The sequence below is a fragment of the Megalobrama amblycephala genome, linkage group LG8 (assembly GCF_018812025.1).
Source record: "Megalobrama amblycephala isolate DHTTF-2021 linkage group LG8, ASM1881202v1, whole genome shotgun sequence".
Classification (NCBI taxonomy): Eukaryota; Metazoa; Chordata; class Actinopteri; order Cypriniformes; family Xenocyprididae; genus Megalobrama; species Megalobrama amblycephala.
The window spans coordinates 2382501-2393998 of record NC_063051.1 but is presented as its reverse complement, the minus strand read 5'-3'; the positions used below and the strand labels follow the sequence as shown (position 1 = coordinate 2393998).

Genomic DNA, 11498 nt, shown 5'->3' with positions numbered 1-11498 from the left:
AAATTCATGTTAATCTTGAATCAGAATATCTTCTCCTCCCTCTTTCAGCATCTCTTCTCTTCTCTGATGACGAGGGCGGGGCAACCTGTCACTCACATGAGATCCACCAATAGCAAACCACAACCGTCCAATCAGTTCCCCACAGACAAAATCAACATTTGTTCTTGTTTGCGAAGCGTTTCACTCAGATATATGGCACAATAGGGAAAAAAAGACTAGTGCAACTTCAGTTTCATGCCGACTGTTGTATATTTTCTTCAGCTTAGTTAGATGTGCCATCTGTGGGTGTTTTTTGGCCGTCGCAGCAGGCGTCAGTCTCTCTGAAGCGACTTTCACACGAGAGTCTGAATCTGGAGAAACCTGCCAAACAGAAGATCAGCACGATGTCAGTCTGCAGCAGCGTTTCTCTCTCTCTCACGTGCCGTGCTGCTGTGATAATTGGATTCTGTTCATTAAGCTGTAAGGCGGATCGAGGGATGAGACACTCACCTTAATCAACAATAGGGAAAGAGGTGAAAGCTGTTGTCTTACTCCACTAATCCTAATCTACTGTCTGCTGCGCTAATGAGGTTTTACTCACTGTTTTTATTGTTGAAAGCGAAGTTGCACTGGTCTTTTCTCCCCTATGGTGCCGTATATCAGAGTGAAACGCTTCGCAAACAAGAACAAATTTAGGGCGGGGCTTGATTTTGTCTGTGGGGAATTGATTGGATGGTTGTGGTTTGCTATTGGTGGATCTCATGTGAGTGACAGGTTGCCCCGCCCTCATCATCAGAGAAGAGAAGAGATGCCAAAACTACATCATCTTCAGATCATCTACAACATGATTCAAATATTCAAAAGATGAACACAGTCAAGGGAAAATAAAAATGAAAGTGTTTAAGTGAAGCATTGTTCAGTTACTAGTGGGGTTGTTAAGATTTAATGTTTCTGAAAGAGTCTCTTCTGCTCATCAAGGCTGCAATTATTTGATCAAAAATACAGTAAAAATTGTGAAATATTTTTACAATGTAAATCAGCTGTTTTCTATGTGTATAATTTATTCTTGTGATCAAAGCTGAATTTTCAGCATCATTACTCCAGTCTTCAGTGTCACATGATCCTTCAGAAATCATTCTGACATGATGATTTGCTGCTCAAGAAACATTTATGATTATTATCAATGTTGAAAACAGTTCATATTTTTGCGGAAACCGTCATACATTTTATTTTTCACAATTCTTTTGATCTTTTGTCACATTATAAATGTGTCACTTTTGATCAATTTAATGCATCCTTGATGAATAAAAGTATTAATTTATTTAAAATAACAGTAAAACAAAACCTACAGACCCCAAACTTTTGAACAATAGTGTATGTTTTATTCTAGTCTATTGTATGGCCATATTTAGTGCTTCTTCCCCAGTGGGAAACGCAGGATTTTTATTGCCTTTGGTCTGTTACGTATCCTATTTCATCAAACGGTGGAGAAAACGTCCAGCTCGGAGTCGAACCGTTCTTCTGATTAGTTGACGTAGATGTATGTCACAAGTCTATTAATCCTCACAAACTATTCCTTCAAACAAAGACCTCAGTTTTCCAGGTGATTATGTAAAACTAAGATTATGATCCTGAGCTGTGAACGACTCAGTTTCAGCTCATTCGAGCTGCAACTTAATCAAAGAAAAGCTTCAGATTTTTGGAGATGTTTCTGTTTGGTTTGAGGAAGAACTGGTTTTAGGCTGAAAGCAGCTAGTTCACCAACATCTCGGCACACGAGCTCCGTCCTCCGCTTCCCGTGTTGTTTATCCGCAGTGGAAGCGGTGGCAGCGGCGCAGGCATGTTGCCCTCGTCCGTCCCCTCTTCCTGTAGCAGGATGCTGGGCTGCGGCGACGTTCCTGTGCGGAGCGTTCTGGCTCTGATGTGTTTACATGCCGAGGAGATTACAGGCGCTCGACGCGGCCATCTGCTGCTTCCTGCCCTCCGCGGTTCCAGCGGCCCGAAGAACCAGAGCAGGATGCCGTGGGGGAAAAACGCGGGATGGCTGCTGGGCTCGGGCAAAACGGCTGGACGCGTTCCTGCCAGGTAGGACCGGTGGACCTACTCTCTTAAAAATTAAGGCTCTTTATTGGCATCAGTGGTTCCTTGAAGAACATCCATTCAATCTTTCCATTGCACAAAAGATTCTTTATAGTGGGAAAAGGTTCTTTGGATTATTAAAATGTTCTTCACACTAAGAAAACCTACTTTTTTGGAAGCTTTATCTTTAAGAGTGTACGGGTCATTGGACGTCTACTAGTTAACCTGAATATCACACCGTTCTTAAAGCCGTCAAGTTACTAACATCTGCACATGAAATGAAAGCTTTGTGTTTGGGAAACAAGTTAAACACTGTGGGAAAAAAAACACTTGCTCAAAGCTAGCCGGTCTTAAATAATGTTCTCAAAACGTTCGCACAAAAACATCCTTCATGGAGCTCTTTTCCTGAAATGTTTCAGTTGGATATTCGTCTAACTCAACTCAAATTTTGTTTAAAAATTACTGTATTTCTTGCTTAAAATGAATCCAAAATATGTTGGAAATTAAAAATCAGACACATAAGAAATACAGTAATTTTTAAACAATAGTTGAGTTGAGTAAAACTACCCAGCAGGATGGGCAAACATTTAACCCAATCACTGGGTTAAAAACACATTCGCTGGGTTAAAACATCCCATTTGCTGGGTTAAAACATCCCAATCGCTGGGTTAAACACAACCCAGTCGCTGGGTTAAAACATCCCATTTGCTGGGTTAAAACATCCCAATCGCTGGGTTAAACACAACCCAATCGCATTTGCTGGGTTAAAACATCCCAATCGCTGGGTTAAAACATCCCATTTGCTGGGTTAAAACATCCCATTTGCTGGGTTAAAACATCCCAATCGCTGGGTTAAAACATCCCATTTGCTGGGTTAAAACATCCCAATCGCTGGGTTAAACACAACCCAATCGCATTTGCTGGGTTAAAACATCCCATTTGCTGGGTTAAAACATCCCATTCGCTGGGTTGAACACAACCCAGTCGCTGGGTTAAAACATCCCATTTGCTGGGTTAAAACAACCCATTCGCTGGGTTAAAACATCCCAATCGCTGGGTTAAAACATCCCATTTGCTGGGTTAAAACATCCCATTTGCTGGGTTAAAACATCCCAATCGCTGGGTTAAAACATCCCATTTGCTGGGTTAAAACATCCCAATCGCTGGGTTAAAACATCCCATTTGCTGGGTTAAAACATCCCAATCGCTGGCTTAAACACAACCCAATCGCATTTGCTGGGTTAAAACATCCCATTTGCTGGGTTAAAACATCCCATTCGCTGGGTTGAACACAACCCAGTCACTGGGTTAAAACATCCCATTTGCTGGGTTAAAACAACCCATTTGCTGGGTTAAAACATCCCATTCGCTGGGTTAAAACATCCCATTTGCTGGGTTAAAACAACCCATTTGCTGGGTTAAAACATCCCATTTGCTGGGTTAAAACAACCCAGTCGCTGGGTTAAAACATCCCATTTGCTGGGTTAAAACAACCCATTTGCTGGGTTAAAACATCCCAATCGCTGGGTTAAAACAACCCATTTGCTGGGTTAAAACATCCCATTTGCTGGGTTAAAACAACCCATTTGCTGGGTTAAAACATCCCATTCGCTGGGTTAAAACATCCCATTCGCTGGGTTAAAACATCCCATTCGCTGAGTTAAAACAACCCATTTACTACGTTTGTCCATTTTTAACCCAACTTGGGTTGTTTTTAACCCAGGATTTTTTTAGAGTGTAATAATATCAAAATAGTTATGGATTCGACTGTGCAAGACTGTCATTTTCTTGCATAACGAGTAAACCTGGTTGGCAGTTCACATTACTTAACTGTTGAACTCTGCAAACTATAAGAAGCTTTCCGACTGCAATCTGGATTAAGACTGTAACCAAGACACTGAGTTTGAAGCAGATTAGACTGTGTTTGTGCTGCTTTTAAACACTGCTGAGGAGTGCAAACTTTCTCCGATTGCTTTTACAATAACAAGCAACTGTAATTTTTACAAGTAGTGGTTTAGTGTGTCATGTTGCAATAATCAAAACCATCTGCAATCTCTGTGGACTGAATCATTTTAGTGAATCTGTTCCTTCACTTTTATTCAATTTTTTTGTGAAATGCTGCCGTTTGTCAGTATGTCCTCAGTTATATTAATTGGAATATTTCTAGTCTTGTTTTTTTTTAGGCTTGTTTTTTTTTTTTTTTGTAGTGTAAATTTTTCAGTCATTTTTGGTGCTGTGATAGTAAAAATAAATGATATCATCTAATAGTTCATCATAAAAAAATATCATAAACAGCATATAATGCCAATGAAGCAGCTTTAATATAGCTGAAGTCAGTCTGGCTTGTAGTGAAGGTAACTTGTTGGTAATGGCAGCCTGTAACCTTTAGTGCTTTTGTTCTCTCACTCTATTTAAGTCACATTATTGCGTGTGTCGTATGAAACAACAATGAATCTCAACATGTGGAAGGACGGGGACTTCTCAGGTTTAAAAATAAGTTGACCGTTCTTCCGGCATGAGAACCTGAAGCGAAAAAACAAGCCTGATCGTCTTCATTCCATCATTTGACGAGTCGAGAGCTTGACATGTTAACATGTGCAACTCAAGCTCTGTGTTTTTATCATTCCTCTAGTTTTAATGCACACTTATTCATATTTAAATAGAAAGAAGCAGCAGCTTGAGAATGAACAGAACAATGAAATGTGTATCTGCGTCATACGGCTTCCTGTTGACCAGGAGGTTCTTTAAGTGCGATATTGACAGATTTAATGAGAGACGACGGGCCTGTGTCCGCATCACTGATTCATTAGACAGAAGAATGTCTGTGCGAATATGAGGAAGATGCTAATGATGAAGATGAACAACTTCTGTGTTTGAATGCATCCATAAACTGTCAAAGTGTAAAGAGAAATAATGATTGACGTGTGTGTCCATGTGCTTTAGTTTGTATATTTGTAAATATTAAACAACATTAATATTTCAGGTTAAAATGTGTATAAGAGAGAAACTACTCTTTCTCAGCTAACAGGGAATGTTCTCAGAATGTTCTTGCAAGGTTCTCTCAACGTTATGAACAAACGTTCTTCCAGTAACATTAATAGAACATTCATTCAAAGTTATCTGGTCTTTAATAACGTTCTCAAAAACATTAATATTTATACATCATTCATGAAACATCATTCATCTAACATTTTTAAATGTTACTACTTGTTTTAGAATCTTCAGAGAACATTAAAAAGTAACATTCCCATAATGTTTGAACATGATGAAATGGAATGTTAACCAAGAGCTTTTTCATAACTTAATGGAATGTTAGAAAAACATTCTCAGAATTTTTTTGTTAGGCAGCAAATCATAAAATTAGCCAAACTTCCTAAATGAAACTTTCTGCAGGTAAACTCTCTGTATTTATAATTATTTTATAATCACTATTTATGCAGTATTTATTTATGAGCTGAAACAAACAGAGATCATATGCAATTTTTACCATTTTAAAAATTAATTTGTCACTGCAGACCATTTATAACTACATATTTAACCCAACCCAGCGGTTGGTTGACCCAACATGCTGAGCAGTTTTATCTAATTCAACTATTGATTAAAAATTACTATATGTCTGGCTTAAAATGAACCCAAAATATGTTGGAAATTAAAAATCAGACATAATTACTAGAGGAAACAATAATAATCAAAAGATGAACATTTATTAATAAGCAACACAGTAATTTTTATCAATACTTGAGTTAAATTAAACAACCCAATCACTGGGTTTGTCCATATTTATTGTCCATATATGTTTTTAACCCAGCATTTTTTAGATAGTCAAAGTGATTAAATCTGTACAGTTTCTCAGCCGTTCACCGTGTTTAAATTCTGCAGATTTCCTCCAAAAATATAATGCTGTTAAAGGATTAGTTCACTTCAGAATTCAAATTTCCTGACCTTTCCTTGACCTTTCCAACGTGATTACGAAATGCGTGGAGCATCACAGAGCAGTGCAAGATGAGCATTTGTGGTTAAAAAGTATATAATTTGTATTTTTTTTTTTTAGAAAATGTCTGATGGTTTCTCTAGATCAGACTCTTATTCCTCGTCTGGGATCATGTAGAGCTCTTTGAAGCTGCACTGAAATTGACATTTGGACCTTCAACCCGTTGAACCCCAGTGAAGTCCACTATATAAAATAATCTGCTAAAATAACTGCTTAAACGAGAGTGATGAAGAACTGGTTTGATCTGACAGCAGATCTTCACCTGTAACCTGCGTGTTTGAGAGTTTGACCCTGTTGTGCACATCGAGGCTTGATCTTTATTATTGTAGCTTTCGCTCTGACGGGTCACATGTAGGTTAAAGGTTGAAGATTATTTCCCTCACATCTATGATCTATCCATTATGTTAATGGTTTTGTTTATATGTGAAATTATGAATGGCATGTGGTGTGTGTGAATGAGCTTTGGGTGTGTCCCAGATGGGCAGGTTTAGGTGTTAATGATGTGGTATTGCTGGTTCTTTCTCTCCGACACACACACACACACACACACACACACACACACACACACGTACACACACATACAAATACTGCAGCAGCAGAGATAAAGGAAGCAGTAGTGAGCAGCTGATGAACAGACATTCTTCATCTTCTGTTTGAAAGCGGAACATTTTTACACTCAGAACTGAAGAATTGGATCATAAAAAGAGCAAATCTATTGGAGAATGAGAGAGAGAGATGTGACGGCCAAACGTGTGTCAGAGGAATAAATATTCAAACGTTATTATTCATCTGCATTGATTCGGCAGCAGGACTGTAAGTGAGAATGTATTATATGGACATGAAGCCCAGAGAGGAGAATGTGGTGCGTTTGGTTCGATCTAAACCCGTCCAGCGCGGAAAAATGTGTCGACCGAGACGTTTCCTTCTCTACCTGCGTGAGCAACACTCCACCAGACAAACTCAAACTCGCCCGATTACCAGGTACAATTTCTGAGAACTGAAGCATAAATAGTGATGAATGCCAAAATATTAAATTGTTGGGTAAAATTCAACAATTTGAACATGGAGCTGCTTTGAGATCCCCATATCTATGGGACTGAACTATATAGGGCCTTAAAAATGAAGATTTTAAAAGAAAAGTTTATTAAGAATGAGAATCTAGAAGGATATTAAGATATCTTGAATACTTTTAGAGTTACAGGCATGCAAACTTTGGAAAAGGAGTATTTATGGCACTCAGACAGGAATGTTCTACGCAATTGAGATGATGGAAAAACACAAGATACATTTGTAGTTTCAACATTAGATATTCCTCTTTAAAAGAAAAATGTATCAGCTTTAAACAAAGTGACCCACATTTAGTTTTGACCACTGAAAATGTGTACAATTGACCAATTTACTCATGGAGCCGCATTAAGATCTCCATATCTCTGGGATTGAACCATCGAGGGCCTTTTAAAATTAAGAAACCAAAAGAAAAGTTTATTAAGAACCAGAATCTAGAAGGATATTAAGATATCTTGAATACTTTTAGAGTTACAGGCATGCAAACTTTGGAAAAGGAGTATTTATGGCACTCAGACAGGAATGTTCTACGCAATTGAGATGATGGAAAAACACAAGATACATTTGTAGTTTCAACATTAGATATTCCTCTTTAAAAGAAAAATGTATCAGCTTTAAACAAAGTGACCCACATTTAGTTTTTGACCACTGAAAATGTGTACAATTGACCAATTTACTCATGGAGCCGCATTAAGATCTCCATATCTCTGGGATTGAACCATCGAGGGCCTTTTAAAATTAAGAAACCAAAAGAAAAGTTTATTAAGAACCAGAATCTAGAAGGATATTAAGATATCTTGAATACTTTTAGAGTTACAGGCATGCAAACTTTGGAAAAGGAGTATTTATGGCACTCAGACAGAAATGTTCTACGCAATTGAGATGATGGAAAAACACAATATATATTTCTAGTTTCAACATTATTTGTTCTTCAGATATTCCTCTTTAAAAGAAAACATTATCATCCATATGCAAAGTGACCCACATTTAGTTTTTGACCACTGAAAATGTGTACAAATTACTCATGGAGCTGCATTAAGATCTCCATATCTCTGGGATTGAACCATCGAGGGCCTTTAAAACAAAGAAACCAAAAGAAAAGTTTGTTAAGAACCAGAATCTAGATGGATATTAAGACATCTTTAATACTTCTTGAGTTACAGTCATGCAAACTTGAGGCAAAAAACTACAAGAAGTGCTTTTCCCCATTTTTGAATGGTCGCCGTTGGCATTTAATTAAACACAGATTGCTAAAGTCAACAGATTTTACTAATAGATCTACCAATCTCTGTGTAAAAATAAAATAATGATGCTGCCATCTTTATAAACCCCTCTAATTTGGCTCCAAATCTCAGGTGAAAATTGTCATTTTGATCCTCCTCTACAAAACAGTGGATTAGTCAGTAAATATACATCTGTGACATTTAATATTTTGGCTTTCATCACTATTTATGTTTGTCTTTCTACAGAAAAAAATGTAAAAACTCAAAAATTTGAGCCGGGGAAGTTTCCAAAATGTGATTGATTTGATCCTATTGTAATGTAAATCAGCTGTTTTCTATGTGAATATATAGTAAAGTGTAATTTATTCCTGTGATCAAAGCTGAATTTTCAGCATCATTACTCCAGTCTTCAGTGTCACATGATCCTTCAGAAATCATTCTAATATGATGATTTGCTGCTCAAGAAACATTTATGATTATTATCAATGTTGAAAACAGTTCATATTTTTGTGGAAACCATGAGTTTGGGGTCATTTAAAATAAATAAATAAATAAATAAGAAATGCATTAATCAAGGATCAAGGATGCATTAAATTGATCAAAAGTGACAGTAAAGACATTTATAATGTTACAAAAGATTCTATTTCAAATAAATGCTGTTTGTTTAAACTTTAAGAATTCTGAAAAATAAAATGTATCAGTTTCCACAACAAATATGAAACTGTTTCCAGCATTGATAATAATCAGAAATGTTTCTTGAGCAGCAAATCGTCATATTAGAATGATTTCTGCCATTAAAACATGCATCAGTCAGATCTTTTGCTTGAACTGATGTTGTGTATCTGTGTGAATGATGATGAAACGCTGACATGTTTAAATCTGAAGTGGTTTCAGCTTTGATTTAATCTGTGCATCTAAACAGAAACTGGTTTTACCAGCCGTCCTTCACTAGTGTCCACTCAGCCGTCATCAGAAACTCATTACGCGGGGGTCAGTTACCTGTAGAAACTGAAGCAGTAGTTTGAGATCTTTGCATAGAACATGTTTTACTGCATTATGAGAGCGGCTGCATCAGCCACACGTCGCCTGAGGTGAAATCTCTGTTTCTTTATCATCATCATCTTCCTCTTCCTGTGCGTTTCAGGGACTGCAGCCTCACCGCAATGAATGTTGAGTCCTGGGCGGACCCTCGGGACCCGCAGCCGGACTCACCTGACCTCCCGACAGCGCAGCAGCCCGACAGGTTGTGCCTGGAGTCCTTCTGGAGTGAAGTGGAGACCATACGGAGCAGCAGCGACTCCGAGCCGGACAGCAGCAGACGAGATTCCCGACAGTCCGAAGGTGAGACAGAGACGCATCACGCTGTGAGATGATGCAGAGACGCGCGCTGATGGATTGACCCAAGTGTGTGTGTGTGTGTGTGTGTGTGTCAGACGGCGAGCAGGAAGAGCTCTGGCTGCAGGATGCTGGATTGTCTCCGCTGGTAACAGGTGAAGAAGAGGACGTGGATAAAGCGGTGTTGTTGTCGACTCTCACCAAGACTCAAGCAGCAGCGGTTCAGAGACGCATCGACTCGTACACCTGCTCGCTGCGCAAGAGGAACAAAACCCCGCCGAGACACGTCAGAGACGTCTTCGCATCGCCCATCACGCAGGTAACAGCACACCTGTGTGTGTGTGTGTGTGTGTGTGTGTGTGAGCGGCAAAAAATGCTTTTCTTACTTAGTATTTATGTCTTGTTTTCAGTCCAAATATCTAAAAACTCTTAAATCATGATGCATTTACTAGACAAGTAACAAGGTGAATTTGAATAACAATTTTTAACAATAAATAAAGCACATAAACAGTACTTATGATTATCATTTCCATACTTTGTGTTGATGTTCCAGCTGCGAAGTCACAGAAAAATAGAAAGCGTATCTAAAATAGAATCATCACATGTCGCTATCCTGGCTTGTTAGGACAAAAACTTTGAGTAACACGGAAAAGAAACCTTTTATCGTGAGTCGCGGCGTCGCGTGTAGTTAGGACACGGTGTAAGATGACAAGATATTATGTCTTGTTTTCTGAAAAATAAATAAATCAATAAAAGTTTGCTTGAAACAAGCAAAATTATCTGCCAATGAGGTAAGAAAAATAGTTTTAATTCAAACCGAAAGATCATTTTGCTTGTTTTAAAGGTGCCCTAGAACTTTTTTTTAAAAAGATGTAATATAAGTCTAAGGTGTCCCCTGAATGTGTCTGTGAAGTTTCAGCTCAAAATACCCCATAGAATTTTTTTAATTCATTTTTTTAACTGCCTATTTTGGGGCATCATTATAAATGAGCCGATTCAGGGCTACTGGCCCTTTAAATCTCGTGCTCCCCACCCGCGGAGCTCGCGCTTGCCTTGAACAGTGCATAAACAAAGTTTACACAGCTAATATAACCCTCAAATGGATCTTTACAAAGTGTTCATCATGCATGCGTCGGATTATGTGAGTATTGTATACTGTTATATTGTTTACATTTGATTCTGATTGAGTTTGATAGTGCTCCATGGCTAACGGCTAATGCTACACTGTTGGAGAGATTTATAAAGAATGAAGTTGTGTTTATGAATTATACAGCCTGCAAGTGTTTAAAAATGAAAATAGCGACGGCTCTTGTCTCCGTGAATACAGTAAGAAACGATGGTAACTTTAACTACATTTAACAGTACATTAGCAACATGCTAACGAAACATTTAGAAAGACAATTCACAAATATCACAAAAAATATCATATCATGGATCATGTCAGTTATTATTGCTCCATCTGCCATTTTTCGCTATTGTTCTTGCTTGCTTACCTAGTCTGATGATTCAGCTGTGCACAGATCCAGACGTTCTGCCCTTGTCTAATGCCTTTCATAATGTTGGGAACATGGGCTGGCATATGCAAATATTGGGGGCGTACATATTAATGATCCCGACTGTTACGTAACAGTCGGTGTTATGTTGAGATTCGCCTGTTCTTCGAAGGTCTTTTAAACAAATGAGATTTATATAAGAAGGAGGAAACAATGGAGTTTGAGACTCACTGTATGTCATTTCCATGTACTGAACTCTTGTTATTTGACTATGCCAAGATAAATTCAATTTTTCATTCGAGGGCACCTTTAAGCAAAAACTTATTTTTATTT

The 11498-nt window shown here is 38.1% G+C and overlaps 1 protein-coding gene across 1 annotated transcript in view; it reads left to right on the top strand.

Moving 5' to 3' along the window:
- Positions 1-1744: 1744 nt before the first annotated feature.
- Positions 1745-11498, top strand: part of LOC125273380 (rho GTPase-activating protein 40) — a 26763-nt gene continuing 17009 nt past the window's right edge. Inside the window, exons 1-3 of the mRNA XM_048198655.1 lie at positions 1745-2064; positions 9482-9678; positions 9771-9991. Of these exons, the coding sequence (XP_048054612.1) occupies positions 1820-2064; positions 9482-9678; positions 9771-9991 (663 nt within the window). The 5' untranslated portion in view covers positions 1745-1819. The remainder of the gene's footprint in view (positions 2065-9481; positions 9679-9770; positions 9992-11498) is intronic.